At 37.2% G+C, this 21,338-nt stretch overlaps 2 protein-coding genes across 7 annotated transcripts; one reads left to right on the top strand and one right to left on the bottom strand.

The window, feature by feature from the left end:
* The first annotated feature begins 2,738 nt into the window (after positions 1 to 2,738).
* Positions 2,739 to 15,130, top strand: LOC123501205 (transmembrane protein 135-like). Of its 4 annotated transcripts, none has more exons than XM_045249880.1 (11): positions 2,739 to 2,958; positions 5,625 to 5,822; positions 6,394 to 6,524; positions 7,592 to 7,718; positions 8,044 to 8,198; positions 9,190 to 9,283; positions 10,276 to 10,356; positions 10,578 to 10,745; positions 10,883 to 11,023; positions 11,572 to 11,738; positions 13,907 to 15,130. In XM_045249880.1, exons 2-11 carry the CDS (start codon positions 5,682 to 5,684, stop codon positions 14,037 to 14,039), a joined length of 1,338 nt encoding a protein of 445 aa, XP_045105815.1. In that variant the 5' UTR covers positions 2,739 to 2,958; positions 5,625 to 5,681; the 3' UTR covers positions 14,040 to 15,130. The 4 variants fall into 4 exon arrangements, with proteins under 4 accessions (XP_045105815.1, XP_045105816.1, XP_045105817.1 ...); XM_045249881.1 differs by having other exon boundaries at positions 2,739 to 2,952; XM_045249882.1 differs by lacking the exon at positions 2,739 to 2,958 and adding an exon at positions 3,063 to 3,106.
* Positions 15,131 to 16,260: 1,130 nt separating this feature from the next.
* On the bottom strand, positions 16,261 to 21,279 carry LOC123501206 (nucleoporin NUP35-like). 3 transcript variants are annotated; one of them, XM_045249884.1, is made up of 9 exons: positions 21,108 to 21,279; positions 19,976 to 20,107; positions 19,733 to 19,854; positions 18,899 to 19,026; positions 18,543 to 18,666; positions 18,232 to 18,385; positions 17,673 to 17,762; positions 17,369 to 17,509; positions 16,261 to 17,137 (listed from the first exon to the last, which is right to left on the bottom strand). In XM_045249884.1, exons 1-9 carry the CDS (start codon positions 21,108 to 21,110, stop codon positions 17,060 to 17,062), a joined length of 972 nt encoding a protein of 323 aa, XP_045105819.1. In that variant the 5' UTR covers positions 21,111 to 21,279; the 3' UTR covers positions 16,261 to 17,059. The 3 variants fall into 3 exon arrangements, with proteins under 3 accessions (XP_045105819.1, XP_045105820.1, XP_045105821.1); XM_045249885.1 differs by lacking the exon at positions 21,108 to 21,279 and adding an exon at positions 20,547 to 20,791; XM_045249886.1 differs by lacking the exon at positions 21,108 to 21,279 and adding an exon at positions 20,751 to 20,769.
* Between the last annotated feature and the right edge of the window lie 59 nt (positions 21,280 to 21,338).

A 21,338-nucleotide genomic window follows, 5' to 3' on the forward strand; every position in this document is an offset into this window, starting at 1 on the left:
CAAACCAGTAAGCTTTAAAACATTAGACAAATTTATGAGTGGAGATGATACTCATAGATGGAAATAGGTAGATATGTTTCATACAGGAGACACAAAAATGTAGCTTGGAATCCATTTCTTTCCCCACTTTTTAAGGGCTATAGGAAAAGTGCTGAGCATTGAAATTAATGTTAATAAGTACAAAATATTGTACATTGCAGAAGGCAGATGTTAAACTTGGATGAAGTTATGATTTGTGGCAAGCTGGCTGGCAGCGACTACCACTGCAACCTTGGTGTTACATGAAATTTATTTATTGCAAGATTTTCATGCCCGGCCTGATTGTTTTATGTTTCATTACTTCACAGCATTACAATGATCCAAATACACAGTTGGTGGATCTTGGCCAACTCTGGTTGAGTAAAACACTCCTGTATTTTTATTTTATTTTATATTATTATTATTATTATTATTATTATTATTATTATTATTATTATTATTATTATTTATTTATTTATTTATTTATTATTTGTTTTTGTTTTTTTACATATAGGCCACTACTATAGGGGATTAAAGGAAATTGTTGCTGCATTGCCCTCCAATGTTTCCTTCTAGAACTAGTCCTGCCTCTCAGTGTCATCCATTAGCAAGGCTAAACCAAGTACTGTGAGATGTTTTTATGGAATGTTTATAGAGACATTGGTCAACAGGTTTAGATTCTGTTTTGTAAGGTATCCCTTTGCCTGGGGAGACACTCACTGCTTACACATGCTTCAGCTAGTTGGGAAGGGTGGTGACCCTCCCTGTGTTTCATTGAAGGTAATGAATAGTAATAGTGAGATGCTCATCAAATTAGTTCTTAGTTGATGTACTGCTTAAGAAACCAACAATGGAGTACTGATTGGTGCTAACATTACTGTGGATGGAATCCCTGTTATCTGTGCTCACTGTATTGCCTTCAATATTTTTGAGTTGTTCTCTTCTAACATTGGTGGCTGCAGTCCCAACTTGATGTCAGATATAGAACATTAGAAAATTCAGTACAGCTTGGGAAAAGAATAGATAAAGAAGATAACTTTGTTTTGCAGATTCATCTCGAAGGTCGCCAGTAAGAAGACCATAGTGCATTTGCAGTGACTCACTAAGACATTCACCAATGAAGTGTTGGCAACAGCAATCAACAGGCCGCCAGCAGATTACATGGTGTCCAACCATCAACTGACTCTGAATATCACCAAATAAAGGTCACCAATCACTTGTGACTCTTAATGTGGCCTCTCTTCATCCCCATAAAAGGGATTCAATGATTTGACTACTCATTAAAGGCTTTAAAAGAATGCATATGCTTTTCCTTATCCTAGTGTGGCTCTGGAGGACAGAAGGCTGATCTCCACCAATATTGCAGCAACTGCAAGAAATCTGTCACCGTAAGAATGAATGGATGAGCAGCAGTTTTTCATAAATTGGCTCGTGTCACTGATGCATGGATAAAATCTGTGACACATGGATGATTCACCCCCTCAGATAAGTGACTCAATCTGTGGCATAGGTGACCATACGAGCATTTGAGTCGTGGACATGTACCTCAGAATATACGATCTTGTAACCTTGCCTGGATCATTATAATTGAGCTTGACCAGGATAAACACAGCCAATGACAGCATTATTATGCATCAAAATGTAGATCATTATCATCACCATTATCTGCAGCCACTTTGCTCACAAAATGTCTTTCACTGGTATATGCATGACATGAATTTCTGTTTTCTGATTGCATCTTGCTGTATAATATGTATCTCCAGTCTTAAGCCTTCATTATAACATCACAAAATTTATTAAATTTTGCAGGAAACGACCTGCTCATGTCGAGTTTTGCCTTGCTCACGTGATAATGGTCAAATAGGATCTTATTTGAAGTATAAAGTGTTCCATTATCCACAACCTTTGATATTATGATAAAAGGAAAGGATAATAGCAATGCATTACAGAACCAGCCATCAATCATTTGATGCAAAAAATATTGTTCTTTTATTACTACTACTGCTTTACTACTTCTAATACAACAACTACTACTACTGTTACTACTACTACTACTACTACTACTACTACTACTACTATTACTGCTGCTGTTGCTGCTGCTGCTGCTGCTACTGCAAATACTATTACTACTACTACTATTAACTGGTACTACTACTACTGCTATTATTATTACTACTACTACTACTACTACCACTGCTGCTGCTGCTGCTGCTATTACTATTCTCGTCTCACTGATATAGGTATATACGAAATCAAAGGCGAAAATGTATCTTTTACTACTACTACTACTACTACTACTACTACTACTACTACTACTACTACTACTAGTAGTAGTAGTAGTTGTAGTAGTAATAGTAGTAGTAGTAGCAGTAGTAGTAGAAATAGTACGTATAGCAGTAGCAGTAGTAGTAGTAGTAGTAGTAGTAGTAGTTGTTGTTGTAGTGGTAGTGGTAGCAGTAATAGTAAAGAATATATTTTCGTCTTTGATTTCGTATAATACGGTACCTATCAGTGGGACGAGAATAATTTTGTTATAGTGCCGGTAGAAGAAATAACATGGTTTGTTATAATAGTAAGTGATTGTGATGATAATAACTAATAATAATAATAATAATGATAATAGTAATAATTATAATAATAGCAATAATAATAATGATAATAATAACAAAAGCAGTGAATTTATATTGCTTTAGGCACGTAATGTTGAAGATTGGCGGGCAGCAGCTGATAAGTGGGAAGCGCCGCAGCGGGGGAGGACTCAGCAAGTGACAGTAGACGGAGAGTTATGTAGGGCCACGTCATTCTGCCGCCCTCCGCCTCACCTGTGCTTTTCCTGAGGGACACCGGCCAGCTGCCACGCCTCTGATAAGCCTCACAGGATTACTGCAGGGCATATAGGATCCACAAGGTCTTCGTAGCCTTAACAACAGCAATGTAAGGGTAAGTGCAGAAGATAACGCCTTGCTATCTCTACCACCACCCTTCATGATTGCCTGTCCCTCAGCCCACCCCAGACACGGTGACTCATGCAGTGGTGTGTGACGCGTGTAGTGGTGGTGTACAGGACTGACGTGTTGGTGGAGTGGTGGTGTGTAAAACTGAGGGTGAATTTATACAGTTACACATACTGCTTGTTTCCGATGAAGAATTTTTTCTGGTAGATTTAGATCGGTGTTGATTGATTCTACACTTTGTTTCCGTCGCAAATTGTACTTTTTTTTTTATGAAACCCTCCACCGCTCCTTTCCTTACAAATTGCTGCCACTCCTGCTCAGCGCTGACTATGTCATCCTATTTTAACTTATCTATTTACCCCAAACTAACCTAACTTAAGCTAGCTTTGCTAATCTAATTTGACATAGCTAATGTAGCCTAGTTGAGGCGAAACGCACCACTGTTACGTCTTCTTTAGAACAAAATTAACTTTATCTAACACAATTAAACTGATCAAGTCAAAGCAATCTAGTCTAACCTGACTAGCAATGCTAATAAATTAATAGAAGGTCATTACCTCATTTCTTTTCATAAAATCTGGCGATACAATGAATATAATTGAGGTGACATCCTGCCTGTTCAGACATCTTCCATAGACTGATTTAAATAGAGTTGGTTCTTTCCACAAACCTCTCTGATTGGCTAAATTTAATGTATTGTTTTTATCGGTTAGTGGCTGCACTCAAACAAAAGAACCAATCACTGTTATTCATTTCACGCGTGCGCAAATAATGTGACAATACACACACACAAACAAACATGGGTAACAGTGTTCCTCAGTTCCTGGTTGTCAGGTGTCACTCACTCTCAAAAAGTGATAAATATAAAAGAATTTTTATCAGTGTTATAAGCAATTTGTGACGGGTATGTATTGGTTCAAATTACTCAGAATAAAAAGCTCTATGAGATTAGAAGGATAAAAAAAGCCAGTTACTTTTGGTGTAAGAGTATGATAATGCTAAACTGAAGTTTTGGTGTAGTGTTGTTGCGGGTTGTTCACACTACAAAGCAATGCTGGAATCACACACAAACGGTCAGTGTTGGAGTGATGTAGAAGTAATGGGCTGGTGTAGGTGATGTAAAGATGGGTGACAGGTGATGCTGGGTAGGATTCTGTTTTTAAGTAAATACCTAGAAAGGCATTAGTTCGAGATTAAGTAATGATGAATGCATGTATGGTTGTATTTTGATGCCTAAAACACAAAATGAACACTCATAACTGTTGAAAAAAATCCCTACATTTGGAGTTTTTTTCCCTATAAACAGAAGTTGTCATGTTCTAGACATATAATCATTCAACCACTTATCTGCTAAATTTTTGTTATCAAGGTTTATGGCAGTGGTTCCCAACCTTTTGGCACTCACGACCCCTTACCTAAAAGTTTGAAACCCATGTGACCCCCTACTTAGGTCTTACTATCAGTAGCTTAATTTTCCTCTTATTTTCTGTGAAGGCGAGAAAAAGAAACATCTAAAATACATTTAAAACTCACATACTTGCTATACACACATACAAACAGTTACAGACACATACACATTAACACAGGCACATTTACTCACAGGTATGGATACATACATCCATGATATCACCTAATGACATTGGACTTATGTAGCATTTTGTTTTGCACCCAAACAAAAAAAAATGTAAGAGCATAAAAGATGTAATTGGTGAGATCAAATTTGATATCATCCCAAGCTACTTCTGGCAAGGCTACTCGACTCCCCTTGCCAAGGGGGGGTCGGTTGGGACCCACTGGTTGGGAACCCCTGGTTTATGATATTTGCCTTGTCTACTTGGATGAATTTGTCATGTTATCATTCTCTCTCTCTCTCTCTCTCTCTCTCTCTCTCTCTCTCTCTCTCTCTCTCTCTCTCTCTCTCTCTCTCTCTCTCTCTCTCTCTCTCTCTCTCTCTCTCTCTCTCTCTCTCTCTTGCGAGCCAATATATTTTTAAGATTTGTGTTTAATAAGTGTTGTTTTCTCTTCCTCTTGTCCTCTTGAAAGAACATCATGCAGTTTCATTATCAGATTACTGAGTGAAGTGAGTGAACTCTTGAATTGTCTTATCAACCCCCATGATGATGACTAGGATGATATAGCACTGCGCACTGCTACACATAACATGATAGGAATGCCCTTTCTGTGATATCATTATTCACTCTAAGTTACACCTTTGCTTGATTTTTTAGAATATTTTTATGTGTTAGTACTAGTTTTGTTGCAACACCTCCATTGCACCTAGTTTAAGTGTACCTGTGGTTTTGATAGTTGCTGTAGTAGAACTCTTGAAAACTTACTTTCTTGAACAAAAAAATGCCTTCATTGATGTTAGTGATGTGGTATATTGAGCTTTGTGATCATAAGCTACTTAAGACATTCTCTGTCACGATATCTGCAGTTTGCTATACATAAGGTATTTACAGAATACATGGTTCATTGTTAACTGAATCTAGTATTGTCTTATGATCTAGTGGCTGTGATTTTGTGTTTCATACACTTGCACTGGCAGTTGTTTCAATGCATATTAAGAAACTGCCTGTACAAGTCAATATAAATCAATATTTATACTGGAGGAGTGACATCACACTCATGCTTCTTATATTTCCTTTCCAGGTGTTGCCCTTAGGTAGTGGGAAGAGAGCGGTACTGCATAGTAATAGCAACAGAAGGATGGGGAGCTTCAGCAAGATCCTCCCCTACTCTTGCTATGAGCTTGGCCACTGCTGGAAACACTCTTGCTCCTCAGCCTCCTTTGAAATTTGTATCATTGGTTTCATTGAAAGCCTCAAGATCTATGGTGTGGTGTACCTGGTATGTGACCTCTCTATTTTTATTTGTGTTTATTATTATTTATTAATTTATTTTTCATGTGAGAAAGATACTCTCCTCATTGTGTATAGTGAGTGACTACACTGAGCTCCTAAGCTTGATGGAAGTTTATGATATAGATGATAGTTGGCAGTAAATGGATGATTGCAAGGAAACATTGCGCTACATCTACCATACTTTTATTGTATTCATTAGAATTATATACAGTTTCTTAAATTGTGTGTTATGGTGTCAGCAGCTATCACACTGTTAAAGATTATTGTTACTGAATTGGCAAAGGAGCTGAAAATAGACTATAGTATCACATAGAGCTCTTCATACTGGTTACCTTATACCATGATAGATCTTGTGTGAGTACTGTGTGAGATGAAGGGAATAAGATTTTGCTCTCTTGCTTCAGGAGTGGAAGGAAGACTTTGTTCAGGAGTTAATAATCTTGTTTGCTTTCTTTATTTCTCAGTTTTCCTTTTTTTTCTTTTGAATTGGGAATGGCACCTTGTATTTTGAGATTTATCATTGTAACATTAATGCCTTGCATTTGTTTTGCCTGCAGCTAACTGGTCTTGTCAATGCTCAGAAAATAAGTATGAAGTATGGAAAAAAACTCTTGAAGGACTACTTAACATCAGTCTGTTTCCTGACAGTCAATGCTTTCGGATACATTGGCTCCTACTGTGTTGTCAGGTGAGCATGGCAGGTGTGATCCTTCCCATGCACATGATGGGGCAGTTTGGAAGTGGTAAGTGCTATACACATTGTTATTACATGAGTCTTACTAATTGGCGGAAAGGCAAATCCAAGTTATCCAAGGGATTTTTTTTTTCACATTTTACACATCTGTTACACTAACTGTTGATATGATCTGTGTAATGTATATAGGTACTATCTACATGGCACATGTGCATACATACACATATGCCACACAGACACACACATGGTAGGGACAAACACACATGTGTCAGGCACACACACACACACACACACACACACACACACACACACACACACACACACACACACACACACACACACACACACACACACATTGAAATTATTGAAATTATATATCTTATGTAAAGGAAAGTTGTGATAGACACTGCCTCTTGGTTGGCATCAGCAATGTAAACACTGATCTTGGCGTTGGTGGTGGCGCGGCACACAAGCCATTTCCTTGCTTTAACATCTTGGACAGTTCAGATGACACTTCCTATGTAAGAGCTATCAGATATTTTTGCTTAGTGGCTTAACATTACTCAATCAAAGGGAAAAAAATAAAAAAAAATTTAAGTAAATAAGTAAATTCCTGAAAGTGAATGACTGACCCGGTACGTACCTGGCTGGTCTGGGTTAACTGGGGTTTACTTATACTGAATGTATCATGCATATGAACTATATATGAATTGCAATTTTTAGTTTTTTCTTTTCTATTACTTGGATGATTAATTGATTAAGATATGTTGTAGTTTGTTAATATGTAGTGTGTTGTGGTCATCTCCCACAATTCTTGTTTCTACACAAGCTTTCTTAACATTGAGTGCAGTGCATGAGTTCTTGTAGGATAGCGATGAAGGACAGCCATTGAGGCGGCATTGGGTTACAGTCTTTATATCATTAGTTAGTGAAATGACAAAAAGTTAGTATGTATCCTCTTGTTGGTACAAGATGATTGCAAAATAACCAGAATTGAGTCATCTCTGTCAAATGTCAAATTGTTTAGTTGTTGATGACATGTTTGGTGTTTACTTCCTCAGACACATTCTGCAGCACTTCAACTTCCTCACAGTCTCCTTTGTGCCAGGGTTCATTGGCAGCCTCATGGCCATCCTGGTGGAGCGGCCAGCACGACGAACACTCTTGGCCATCTATGTTACCAATGTGGTGAGTGCCAGCTCTGCTTCCTTTTTCCAGCCCAATCCCTTGTTTGAGTTGCTGTCTACAATTTGTACCTTGAAGCATTCTCTCTTACAATCCTTTGTCTCATATCCTTGTTGACGTAATCCTTTCACCTGATTTTAGGCTTTTCTATTCTTTGCATTCTAGCACCAATTGTGCCTTTCCCTAAAATTTCCAAGAGTTCATATTAAGCTAAGCTCATGCACTGAAACTTATAATGTAGCAGTAAGGCAATTGTCTCTAGTATGGGATTCTCATAGTCTATAAATGGAGAAAATATACTGTTGACTGATTTGAGCTTGATTTCCAGGCATCAGAATGCTTGTGGAATTCTGCCGTGGGCCACGGCTATGTCTCCTCCATCCCGTGCGGCGAGATATTGGTATTTGCATCCGCCATGGCTTACTTGGGCTACTCTTTTCGATCACAAACTCCCACCAGCAAATTGATCAATTCTATCATGCAGTATGGAAAGAGTTTGTTTTATTCTTTATATTTGTATGATACTGTGGTGCAGTGTTACTTAAACTTTTGGTCGGAAATCACATTAGATCAGGGGTTGTAGACTTGGAGTTTGTGAACTCAGAGATTTCCAGAGGTACTTAGATGGCTGATCAAATAATATCCTTTGCAGTGCTGTTGCATATTGAATCAGTGTCATTCACTAAATCAACATTTTGTTTGATATCAGATTACTGGGGGTGGAATAGATGGTCTTATAATAACTGGGGGGGTTCTTTAGAAGAAAAAATTTGAGAATCCTGTGTTAGATGGGTCAGTGTGTGATGAGGGATTAATTTTGCCTTTAATGTGAATATAATAGTTGTTAGCCCATTGCATGTTGTGCACAGCAATGCATAACCTCTGTGACTAAAGGACATCAACTGACTATAACTGTCAGCAAGTGAGCTACATCAGCAAAATAAGTGAGGCTCACCAACCAGTACTCTTGCTGTTCAGGCCACTTCAATAAGCTAATGCGACACAGCAGATGTGCAATAACCTACTCATCATTCTAATAACTAAGTATAAGGTAAAGCTTATCTACAATTTTAACAACGTGTAATAATAGTAATTATAATGTAATTAATATTGCTGCATGCAACTTATTTTGTTGCATATCACTTCAATTGTATGTGAGCAAATAGTATTATTGATATGTAATAATGCATACCTGATTGGAAGGTGACAGCAGGAGAGCAGCACATCCATGTGGGTGTAAATCTGTTCCGTGCAGGAATTATGACATGGGTCGAATATATGAAGTGTTTCAATAAACTTCAGTAATTCCTAACCTGTGTGGTTCTGGTCATGCGGATAAAAGCTGCTCATGTGAGGTGAGCCTTTGAGGAGATAGTGTAGTCCCTTGGTGAACATTTGGGAGTAATTTTGTACAGTTGACTCACAAAAGTAGGTCATCCATAGTGAAGGGTGACAGAGTGTTTCTCCTGGTCAGGGTGTTTCTTGGGAAGGAAGAGTCTGGGCTGATGGTGAGCCATCGCCAGACAGCGGCCCGCCAGGAGTGCATTCCTCACCAGCCTGTGCCGTGGGTAAGTTGGACAAGCATTGATAGGAATCAGTTTTACTTACCATCAGCTTTGGGATTTCTTCATGTTTATGTTGCTATCAATAGATGAGAGTTATTGCAATAATGTTATCAGGTTATCCATTATCTGATAATGATTTTTCCCACATTTTCCATTCATGGAATCACAGATACTTTTTGTTCTAAATTAGCAATAATCGATGATTTTATTTTTTGGAGCATGAACATGTTGAATCTTTTAACTTTCAAAATGAGTTAATGTAGGGATTTTACTTAAACTGTAATATTCATTAATGAAGAGACAGGATGAACACAGAATTTGAAATTTTCCATAATATATTTCCATGTTGTCTAAGATAAAGTAAAAAATTAAGGTTTGGATATATATTTTTGTTCCTGAAATATCAATATCATTATAGCTAGTATTTATTAGAATTTAGGATTCATTATTCTGTTGGTTATTGGATGATAAATTTATTGTCATTTACTAATTATTAGTTATAGCTGGTAATGTTGTTATTGATTTATTTGTTATCATGATACATTTTTGTTATAGCACTGAGCTATGATGCTATCTTACCAAGATTTAGGATTTGGACAAATACAATAAATGAAAGTCAAGAACTTTTTCCTGAATATTTTTTTTTTAGTAATATACAAGTTAGATTATTTTGCATATAAAAAATTCTGTAATAAGTAATATATCCAACATAAGTAAAATATTGTAATAGATTGTAAGTATTTATTTTATCATAAAACAAGATATGTGTAGAGTTTAAGAGAAGTGAAACAAGATTTTACTTTGGTAACTTGTTTGTGTTGGACATGTGTTGCCCTGAAGGCCAGTGTCAAGGAAAATCATTGGTGATGATTAGTGAAGCTCTAGTAAATAAGATTGGGAACCAAGTGAATAATATTTTTACTATCTTTTTTAGGTGTAGAGTTCAGGCATTCTGTTTCTTATTTAGTATTCAATGTTAAGTTGATATTTTGCAGCATCAAAAGCTACTTGCACTGATCACCAGTAAACACTACCTGTGTCCACACCGAGGGGGCTGTGTGCCACACTTCATTTGGGTGAGTGATCCCACAGTTCTTGGCACTATGAAGTTGGAAACAAGTATTAGTCTTTATTTGATTATTTTATTGGATCTTTTAAAATCACTTGGCTTCATCTTGTTCTTGTTGTTGACCTTTTATTGGTTCAACAATGGAAAGAATAGCAAAAAGTGTTTTTGTCTGCTGCTACAGAAGAACGTGCATGTAGAATGATTGTCATGTTTGTTATGTATTCATAGACAGGTCTGCAAGGATTTGCCAGGGGATTTCTCCTGCAGCTGTCACTGAAGATGGTTACCTCCATCCCTAGAGTGGTAAGAGCACCAAGAAAGTTGCTTCCTCTGCTCATTAATAAAAACAACATGGAAGCGGGACTTTTTCTTGGCTGCTTCACTTCATTATTCAAGGTTAGTTTGAAACAAAGCTTAGAAATTTCAATGTAATTGATATGTTGAATATTATGAATCATTGTGACAAAATGGATGGTCTCAGTGATGAAATATTTGTCATCTTATCACCATTGATTGTGTTGACTGTTGGCCAGGGAACATGCTGTGGTGGGAGGTGGTGGCATGGTGAGGACCGGCCAGAGAGTGGTGCTATTGCAGGAGTGCTTGCTGCCCTCTCCATGTACTTTTATTCTGCTCCTTCCCTTGCTTTGTACATGATGTGGAAGGTGGTGGAGGTAAGCTGTTGGGAGACACCTGTCTGGACTGTGTTCATGGCATTACACAGTCTGTGTCAGTGAATTGCATTACACAGTCTGTGCCAGTGAACTTTATATTTAGCAGTGGCAAACATACAGGTTGAGGTTAATGCAGTGTTCACTTTTTTTTAAATTGCCAATCCTGCTGAGGAGCCAATGTTCTTGTCATACTTGTCATAATAAAAAAAAACAAGTCTGTGTCTGCACTTGACACAGAGACACAGAACATCAGGTTGACAGTGATCAGTTTGTAGTTGTAATGGCTCAACAGGAATAGCAAGGAGATGCTAACAGCTTAGGAGACTGTGATCACTTTTTTTTTTTTTTTTTTTTTTTTTTTTTTCATTCTATGGCTTTTCATGGGGTCATGTTGAAACATACAAAATTTATCCATTGACTTTTTTGCACTTATAGTGTTACAGCAATAGTCTTTGGTGTTAGTAGACATGCATTAAAAGAACGTGTTATAAGTTTTCTAAGGATATTCTCTGAAGTAGCACTTATACAAATGTTTTTTTATTCCTTAGAGTATGTATGAGAATGGATGCAATGCTGGCTATTTGCCACGGATCCCTGGATCAGTGGAGCTCCTCTATGCTATATCCACAGGATACCTGTTTCATGTATCAGTCATGGAGCAGCATCACATGAAACCTTCTTACTGGAGGTTCTTGCGCAGACTCACATGGGACAGGTAAGCTTTCTTTTCCCCCCTAAAAATATATATATATATATATATATATATATATATATATATATATATATATATATATATATATATATATATATATATATATATATATATATATATATATATATATATATATATATATATATATATATATATATATATATATATATTCAGCGATCCTCGTTTATCGTGGTTAATGGATACCAGAAACCCTCGCGAAAGGTGAAAAACTGCGAAGTAGGATTTGCCCCCCATTAGGAATTTTGGTGTATGTGTATGTGGATACCAGAATGTTTAGAGTTTGTAAACAGTAAATCTATTTAATTATAAAACCTTATACAGTAATTATACATTTACTCTCTCTCTCTCTCTCTCTCTCTCTCTCTCTCTCTCTCTCTCTCTCTCTCTCTCTCTCTCTCTCTCTCTCTCTCTCTCTCTCTCTCTCTCTCTCTCTCTCTCTCTCTCTCTCTCTCTCTCTCTCTCTCTCTCTCTCTCTCTCTCTTTTCCCCCACCCCCCCTTCTCACATGATACGTAACACTCACCCTCTTCTGCCCTCTTTGATCATATCCAAAAGTTTCACTTTTCACTGATGGTTATCATCTTCCTCTTCCTCTTGGGTTCACTAGAGGAAGCTTTCACAGGGGCACAGGGCTTAGGTGGCATTGTAATGGCTTAATGAATCACTACTTAAACAAAAAAAGTTAGCGCGAACACAACACTAAGATACAGTATGCGAAACAGTCAACAGCATGGACGAGACTGGCAAGATACAACCAAGGCCCATGGAATAGAAGTTCAACCTATGAGGCATTCAAAATGGGTCTAATATGAGCATCCGTGGCGTCAGCGGATTCATAAGTGGTCAGAGCAGGGATGTTGGTTCAGTTAGCAAGCTGCCTGGTAGGTGTTCACATGCTTCTCTCTCTCCCATTCTCTCTCTGTTCTGCGCCAACATCGGTCACAGTGCCGAGTTGTGCAGTGCGTGACTTTTAATTATCAGTAGTATATAATATGTAGTATGTAGTATGTAATAAATGAAAACCATTATTTTTTTTCCTGGTAATTTTGCATCTTAAGACATTAATAAATTTCTGATGTCTTGTTTTTGAAAAGTAAATTTCTGATGTCTAGTTATTGAGAGATCCCCATTCAGATACTTATGTAGATATAAATTGCCTCAGTTATATTATATAACATAAAAATGAAATAATGATAATAGTAATAATGATAATAATGATAATAATAGTAATAATAATAATAATAATAGTAATAATAGTAATAATAATAATAAAGAAAACAGCAACACTATATTGATATTAATAATAATAAGAGCAAAAGTTTAATAATATAATAATAATAATAATAATAATAATAACAGCAAGAGTATTGATATCATTAAATATGATAATGATACAATGGTCAGAGAGAGAGAGAGAGAGAGAGAGAGAGAGAGAGAGAGAGAGAGAGAGAGAGAGAGAGAGAGAGACCTGCTGGCAAGTAGAGGGTGTGGGGTGGTAATAGGAGGCAGAGAAGTCTTCACAAAAGTTGTCTCCTGTGCCAGGTAAGTATAATTTGCTCAGCGGGCAGAGGGAGAGTGTGAGGTTTCCGGGCAAGAAAGACACTTCCTGGGAGGAAGCTCCCCTGTTGGTGAACCCCTGGACGTCACTAGCCCCAGCTCTTTTCCCCTTAGAGCAGTGCGTAGGTCCACCTTCTATTCTATGGGCCTTGGATACAACAAGGGAAGATGTGTGAGGCTGCATATGTATACGAACAATACATGTACAGTGCTTTACGTACATTGTCGTCGTTCTTACACGCCAACTTACCAAATTACTGTATGTACAGTATTTGTAAGTGACGCCACAGACCCCGTGATATAGCGAAAAATCCGCAGAATGTATCTACGAGTATATATAAAAACCAGGAAACAGTGAAGCCGCGAAAGTCGAAGTGCAAAATAACGAGGGAACACTGTATATATATATATATATATATATATATATATATATATATATATATATATATATATATATATATATATATATATATATATATATATATATATTTTTTTTTTTTTTTTTTTACCATGATATTATAGTATTGCATTAATGTTCAATTTCTTGATCATGAAGCTTGGGGATATTCTTATTTTTTGTTATCTTCCTTCTAGGTTAGCAGGATACAATCGTCACCTCCTTGCTCCTTATGGATTTGACAGTGGCAAGAATTATCCAGGCTACTGGCCTGACTATGACTTAAAACACATCAGTGAGACTGTGAAATGCTTACAACCAGCGCCCTAGCAGAACAGCAGGATACCACCAAAGGTCCACCAGCAGGTCTTGCTCACTGGAACAGATGTGAATCTTAATATTTGGTAACCACTAACAAGATTAGATTGAATGAATGGAATTATTCTCGAGGGTGATTTACTAACTGATATAGGAAAACCAAATAAACAGACCTACATCTGTTTGCTTGTTTTGATTTCTAGACAAGAAAGGCACTTCTGTGATAAATTACAAGATTAATAGAGTATGTTTATTTGTATTTTTAAAAGTTGTGTAGATTTTTATACTCAATTTCACAATTTTCATCAGATAGAAAGACAATAGAGTATATGATACAATGTCATTGTAGTTGATTTATTTAGTGCTTTTGTTTTGGTTGTTTGGTGCTCCTAAAAGTGCTTTTTAGGATCTTTGTTGTTTGTTTGGTTTGCTAGTGATATGAGGTGGCCCACATTAGATTGGCTGTTTGCACCAAAAAAAAAAAAAAGTTCGAAGTTTGGTGAAATTCCAATAACCAGAATCTTATTTTATAGGGCTTGACAATCGAAGGCTGTTGTAACGGGTCATTTCCTTGTGAAGACCAAGGAAAATCTGTGTTTTCTATAAGATTTAAAGGTGTATGCTTCCTTGCAGAAATTACTAAATAGGTACTGTAGCATTTATTGGTTCATGTTGTGGAATATTCCTGTCCTGGTATGAGCAGGTCAGTGAGATTTATAAACATGAATATTGTGAGTAAGTAATGTAAGTGTGGATGCGAGTAGTTGGGATGGGACGGCTGTTCTTCCATGTGATACTTGTTCCTTGTCTAATCCTTGTTGCTTCTTCCCTAGCATTCTTGACCACAATTTTGTTCCCCATAGTGTATTACAAGTGTTTATAGTTTGGCTTGATTAGAATGATCAATCCTTTAGTATGTATGCCTCCGGAACACTTGTCATGCACTTGGTGTTGAATGCATCCATCAGTCAACATAACAGATTTTACCAACTGGGAAAAAAATAATCATAGACATGTGTTACTTAAGATTTTATTATATATAATTGTTGTTGTTGTGCCTTATTCCAGTCTTCAGAAAGCAGATACATAAAATGTTAATATTTTTCATGCTTTTTGTATTTTCATTACATTAGGATATCTTGTAATTTTGTACTTATATCATGGTTGTCTCAGGACGTTTTCTGCAATATTAATTAATGCTATGCTAGTCTATAGATTTTACCTCTCCTGTGTTTGTTTTGCCAGGTGTTCCTTACAACACTCAGGCAAACATGCAAGAAGCTAAAAGTAGAATTTTCCCTCAATGAAGCAAATCCTGTATATTGTTTCACTCACCAGGAGATTGCCAGCAACAGTCACTGAAGTATAGATAATGGCTTCCACTATTACTTCCACCACTAACCTGCTTAAGGCAGAAAAGTGCTGAGAAGTGTTGGTATCTCATACTACGGGTTCAGGTAATGGGATCAGCATCTCTTATTAGTTTGTAATCATTGTGAACGGAAACACTGTTAAAAGTGCATGCTCAAGCATTGTTTATACACTGGTACTTATACTTTCTCCAAAGTGCTCTTCCTATAGCAAAATCTTTTGGTTTTTGTTTTCATCAGCCATTATGCATAAAGAATTTCCAGAATTAAGTTACTGTTAGCTTGTAAGATCACAACCCTTAGGAGTGCATATCAATACACGATGAATTAAGATTATATATATATATATATATATATATATATATATATATATATATATATATATATATATATATATATACACCATATTTTACAAGAATGTTTTTTGCTGTTATCAAAGACATTATATTTTATATTACATATCTAAACTATGCCAGAATAAAAGATTGTATAAACAATAGATATCATTAAGTGAATCCTACAGATAGGAAATTTGTATTAACAATGGTATGATTGAAATTGCAACCTGGCTAATCAGCTTAATTTCTAACCCACAAATTAGGTTGAAATTGAAGACTAAGCAGAGGAAGTAAAAGAAAGGTTTAAATTAATATGCTTGGTACACACTATTCAGGCTTCCTTGAGGATCATCTTACTGTAGTAGCTTTGTAAGCCTTGTTCTGATCATCATATTACATCTGTCATGTCCCTCCATCAAAGTTGTGGCAATTTATTTTGTTGCAATTATAAGTAAAGTTTGGGGCATATTTTACCTGTAATGAACAAGATTTCTGATTTATTTTTGAGGTAATAATTAAAGAATATTGTCAAATTTTTTTTTATTGTAACAGATAACAGTTGTAATTAAAAAATAGGATAATGAAATAACACTAAAATCTTGGAATATTGTGGGAATTTGCCTAACATGTTCAGTTTTTATTCAGTTACTTAAAAAGATGTAGGAAAGTGACGGTGTGGTATTACCCTACAGCTATCTTTTCCCCAGTCCCACAACACAGCACGAGGTGGTGGTGTGGTGTCAGGACATGGCAACCACACACAACCATCACAAATGATGATGTAACCTTACAATGTAAGTTTCCCCCTAATGAATATCCCTTGTGAACATTTCAGTCCGAAGATTTATTAAAAAAACATTTTCATATGGCAAATTAGGTAAGGTAAAAAGTATATAGTGGAATTAATCATGTGGTGACTTTCGAGTGAAATTTTCATGAGTGAATTTTTGCTGATAAAATGTGCAATGTAGCAACCCAACATTTAGTGGCCAAAAGGAAAAGTGAAACAGTCGTTTAAAGAAGATTGAACCAAGTAATATTTGTTAAATAAATTCAAGAAAATAAAGAGCTGCATATCTGAAAATTTGTTTGTGTGGAGACAAGTTTTGATAATGATAAGACAATAATAGAAGGCAAAAGATCTTCCTTGTCCATTTCAATTATTATAATTCTTGATACAATTTTAGTGTGTTGTAATCAAGTAATGACTGGTATTTGGTAACTTTTACTGCCAAGATATAAGGAAAAGATACTTCAAACTAAAACAATATATCAAATAAGATGAGTTATGACAGAAGTAGAAAAGGAAATTAGCTATATTGTCTTATATTCCTAAGATGTGTTGCATAGCTCTGGACACAAAGCTGTCATTTTTCTTGGGAGTGTTGACTTTGGGAAGCACCTGAAATGAAAAACTTAATTTAGTTTGAACTTAATACCAGTGCAGGCAGGCTGTGACACATCAATAATTTAGTTTCTCTTCAGTAGTTTTGAATTCAATTATTATACAATTTTTAAATGTTAAAAGATGTTTGGCATATGTGGTATTTTCCCATCAGAATGCTCATTTAATAAGATTTCTCTTTACCTAATAACTAAATCAATCAATCAGAAATGTTATCATCAATGTTACCTCATGTTCTGCATGGACTGTCTGATAGGCCTGTGTGAGCGGCCGAATGCTGGACTTGGGAGTGCTGGAGAAGCTGGTGTTGGCCGGGGACATTATGCTGCTTAGGTTGGTGGAAACATTCTCCTTGTCACCTATCACCATCTGTAAATTGTCAAGTGATTAGTTTTTGTCACCATTCTTCATATTTCAAATTTCACTAATCAAGCGAGCAATTTAATACAACTGACACTGTTGGTGGTTAGCTTTAACTGTCTAATTATCACATTAGTATTTGTTAGTATTTATGGTGTATGTTACAACTTACTTTGTCGGTACAGGGAACCACCCCAATCATGATGTTGCCACTGAACACCTTCCCATTCTTGCTGAGAGCTTTCCTGGCCTGCAGTTTGGTCTGAAGAAAATGTAAATTTGTTTTATTTCATACAATAGTATGCATGTAGTTATCAGCAATCCTATACTATATTTCAAAAATGGAATCCAATCATAATAATAATAATAATAATGATAATAAAATATTGTTATATTTGCTTTAATGAAGTTTCTATCAATAAAATATTGTCTAAATTGATTATTCACAAGATTAGGATGATAAAATAATAAATAAATTAATAAATATTTCAGTAATAAAAATTAGTTCAATTGAATGGTTAAGTGAAACAGAGAAGGTAGTATTAAAATAGGATGGAATAATACTGGGGGGAGAGAGAGAAATGTCAGAGAACATTAAAATCATACAATGCTGGAATATAAGGATAGGGAAAGGTACACTATTCTGCTCTGGCCAGCTTGAGGCAGGTTCTCAAATACAAATACACATTGATAAAACAACAAGGAGATATATAATACCAAGCGCATCTTACCATATACTTGAGGTGCATCCAATTCCCTAATCCTGGGTTGTGGTGTTCAGTGATGGTGCCAAGCTGGGTGAACTGTGTTAGGATGTAGGACGCTGCTGCAGGTGGGAACCCAAACACTGTCACCCAAGTATCCTCCAATGTGTCGCTTCCCGTCCTGCCAGAATACATTAAAGAAAAATGATGCTGTGTATTTATTTTTACACTCATTGCATTTTTGTTTTCATCTATACATCATGCACAATATCTAAAATTAACTTATTAGTCAGTAATTTAGAAAAGGAAAATTTATGCACTAATCCCTTAGAGCTTACATTTGGAGAGAGTCTTGGGCTAGGACGCTGGTATTATCCCTGGAGGGCATGAAGTTTTGAGAGTTGTAGGTTGGGGTAGACACGAGGGGTGAAGTCGGGGTACTGAATCCACCACCAGGTTGACCTGAAGGGAATAATAGAAAAGTACAAGTTGATGAAATGATTAGAAGCACACAAATAAGCTCTCAGGGAACATATGAATCTTGTGATATCTTATTTTACCTACAATTTCCAGCATCCAAACTTTCTAAACACATTCAGTAGTAGATATTCAAAGAGGTCAAGCATTTACATGGTTGGCTGATAAGCTGCTGGAAAATTACAAAAAACTGATAACAGTAAAACCAGCAGCTCACCTAACAAACGCTGATCAACAAATGGGCTGCCAAGACGCATGGGGATGGGGGAGTGGGTCAGGGGTGGGGGCCCACGCACACCCGTCAGGCCCTGGGTTGGCGGCCCTCCTGGCTTGTCTGGTCCAAGTCTGAAGTACATGACGTGATGCTGACAATATTAGATGAACTTGGGTTTTATTTGTAGTGATTTATCAAGTAAGTTCTTGAGATTTTTCTAAAATCAAATATATACCGTAATTGCCTGTGTATCTGGATCGCCACTATCTGGAATATGTTACTATCCAGAGCTGGCCCCAAGCACATTCAAACCTGCCGCGTGCATGATCCCTTGATCCCGCTAGGTGGCAGCACTTACTCCCTTGCCCTCCCGCTCCCTCATACCCACGCCACTCTCACCCGCAGAAAGCTCGAGTAATGGCGACGCTATTCGGCTAGTTTGTGGCATTCTTCGCCATTCCACCATGGCTGGAGTGCCTACTGTTTCTGTGCATGGTGACATGTGTCATCAGATTATACATTTAATGTGCTTTCACAATTGTTTTTACCCATTTGGGTTATGTACATGTTTTTCTCAATTTATAAGGGGTCAGGAGAGGAAATTCCGCGTATCCGGCCTTGGCTGCTATAATCCGGATACGCGGGCGATTACTGTACTTGTGTGAAGTGAGCATGGTTTTGATGATAACATTTATAATTTTATCAAGATTATTCCTTTTAAGACAATGTCTGCCTGTTATACAGATTGATAGATATATCATAATGACCACTGGTGAACTGCTCTCAATGATTGTTTTAACAGATAAGACCCATTACATAAAATAAAGTAGCACACACTTTGCAGGGAAGAAGGCATCTTTAGAGGGCTGAGGGGAGCCTGGCGAGGGCATTGAGGGGGAGGAGAACTGGCGTGTTGTCTTGTTTGGGCTGGCCCCTCCACCACTACCAAGTCGCCCACTCTGAAAGGCAAGACACAGTGATTGGTGCCACTTATCCTTATAATGAGGTGACTAGTGATTCACACTCATATTCCCAACATTATGCTTTATAGGAAAGAAGAAAAACTTTTTAGAAACTAACTGAAGCTGGGGAGGCGATATCTCCCATGAGGTATGAGGGCAGGAAGCTGCTGGTGCTGGTGCTGGGAGGTGTGGTGTGGGAGGCAGCAGCCCCAGAAGACCCAACGGGGCTGCCTAGAGTCATGGGCTCCATCTGTGGATGATGCACAAACTTGTTATCCTTAGACTTTTCATGAATTTGACTTCCCCCCTCTTAAAGCCCTGCTTTCCCACCAAACTGGAAAACAGACTTGGCATGACTCCATACAGAAAAATAAAGTACAAGAGTTTCAGGTGCTGGAAGGCTTGAGTACCTTTTGTGGCACACATATATAGCGTGAGAACAGGCCGTATTAAACCAATGCTTGGGAGGTTTCGGTTGAGAGCAAGAGTGAAGAATGTGTGCCTCCATGCCAGCCACTATCACCTGTTATTCGTCACCAGTCACCACACTGAGTACTGGCTCACTTAAAACAGTACTTTTTCCCATAATCAACGATATTAGTTTGACAAGCCTGAAATTTACCTATGTACTTGCTTTCTTACACCTAGAATCTGATATAATGGTGAACGGAAGGAAACAAAGTCCTCACGTTGGCAGCACAGGGAGATGAGTGGATGAGATGATCACCAGTGTTGGTTGGCTTCCTGCTTCTCCAGGAGGCTTGTGCACGCTGCGCCAGACACACAGATTATCAAACTTCATAAAAAAACTCAAGCAGGAATAATCTTCGCAGTTAAGCACGCCAATTTGTGGTGCTGAAATTCGAATTCTTTAGCGCGTGTAACGTGTTTACCTTCGTCTGCTGCTGCTGCTGCTGGCTGCTAAATTTCTCTTTTGTCGAGATTGACCAACGTTATATTTTGTGGTTATCAAGAGGTTTATAAGTATGTAATAATATTGTATTTAATTTTCATGTCGGTTTGAAAATGTTATTTTGTATTCATAGAGCAGAGTTGTAAGTTTTGTTATTAGTTGGTTATTGCGCACAGGCAAGTAAATCAGTTTTCATTTTTCACCGATGGAGTCACCTTGCGTTGTCCCCGTCAAGCTAATTGGTACATTGACATTTTAGTGTCACAAACACTCACCTTACTCTATGATCGGAAACGGTATTAATACAGAATAATTTTAAGGAGTTATGCCTAATTACCATTTTCTATAAAGCCATCAAGTATTGTCAACTGTCAAAACCAGCTGTCATTTTTCCATTGAAGACGGGAATGATCTAGTGTAAGTCCAACGCGGCACATTGCAGGTATGGAAAGCCCTCAAAGGAAATGAAGAGAGGGAGAAATGACATCCTGCGTAGAAAAAAGCTTGTTATGAGGAAGTGTGCGGCACATGCGTGGTGACATCGGCTTATAGACGGCTGGGAAAAACA

Source organism: Portunus trituberculatus, chromosome 9 (genome assembly GCF_017591435.1).
Source record: "Portunus trituberculatus isolate SZX2019 chromosome 9, ASM1759143v1, whole genome shotgun sequence".
NCBI lineage: Eukaryota > Metazoa > Arthropoda > Malacostraca > Decapoda > Portunidae > Portunus > Portunus trituberculatus.

Bases quoted from the DNA above. Each gene is read 5' to 3' on its own strand.
- LOC123501205 (XM_045249880.1), top strand. From the start codon at position 5,682: ATGGGGAGCTTCAGCAAGATCCTCCCCTACTCTTGCTATGAGCTTGGC. The intron at 6,525-7,591 runs GTGAGCATGGCA...TTACTTCCTCAG, and splicing joins GGCTCCTACTGTGTTGTCAG to ACACATTCTGCAGCACTTCA. The intron at 11,739-13,906 runs GTAAGCTTTCTT...TCTTCCTTCTAG, and splicing joins CGCAGACTCACATGGGACAG to GTTAGCAGGATACAATCGTC.
- LOC123501206 (XM_045249884.1), bottom strand. The intron at 19,027-19,732 runs GTGTGTGCTACT...CATGTACTTCAG, and splicing joins GATGCCTTCTTCCCTGCAAA to ACTTGGACCAGACAAGCCAG. The intron at 18,667-18,898 runs GTGAGCTGCTGG...TATTCCCTTCAG, and splicing joins TGTTGATCAGCGTTTGTTAG to GTCAACCTGGTGGTGGATTC.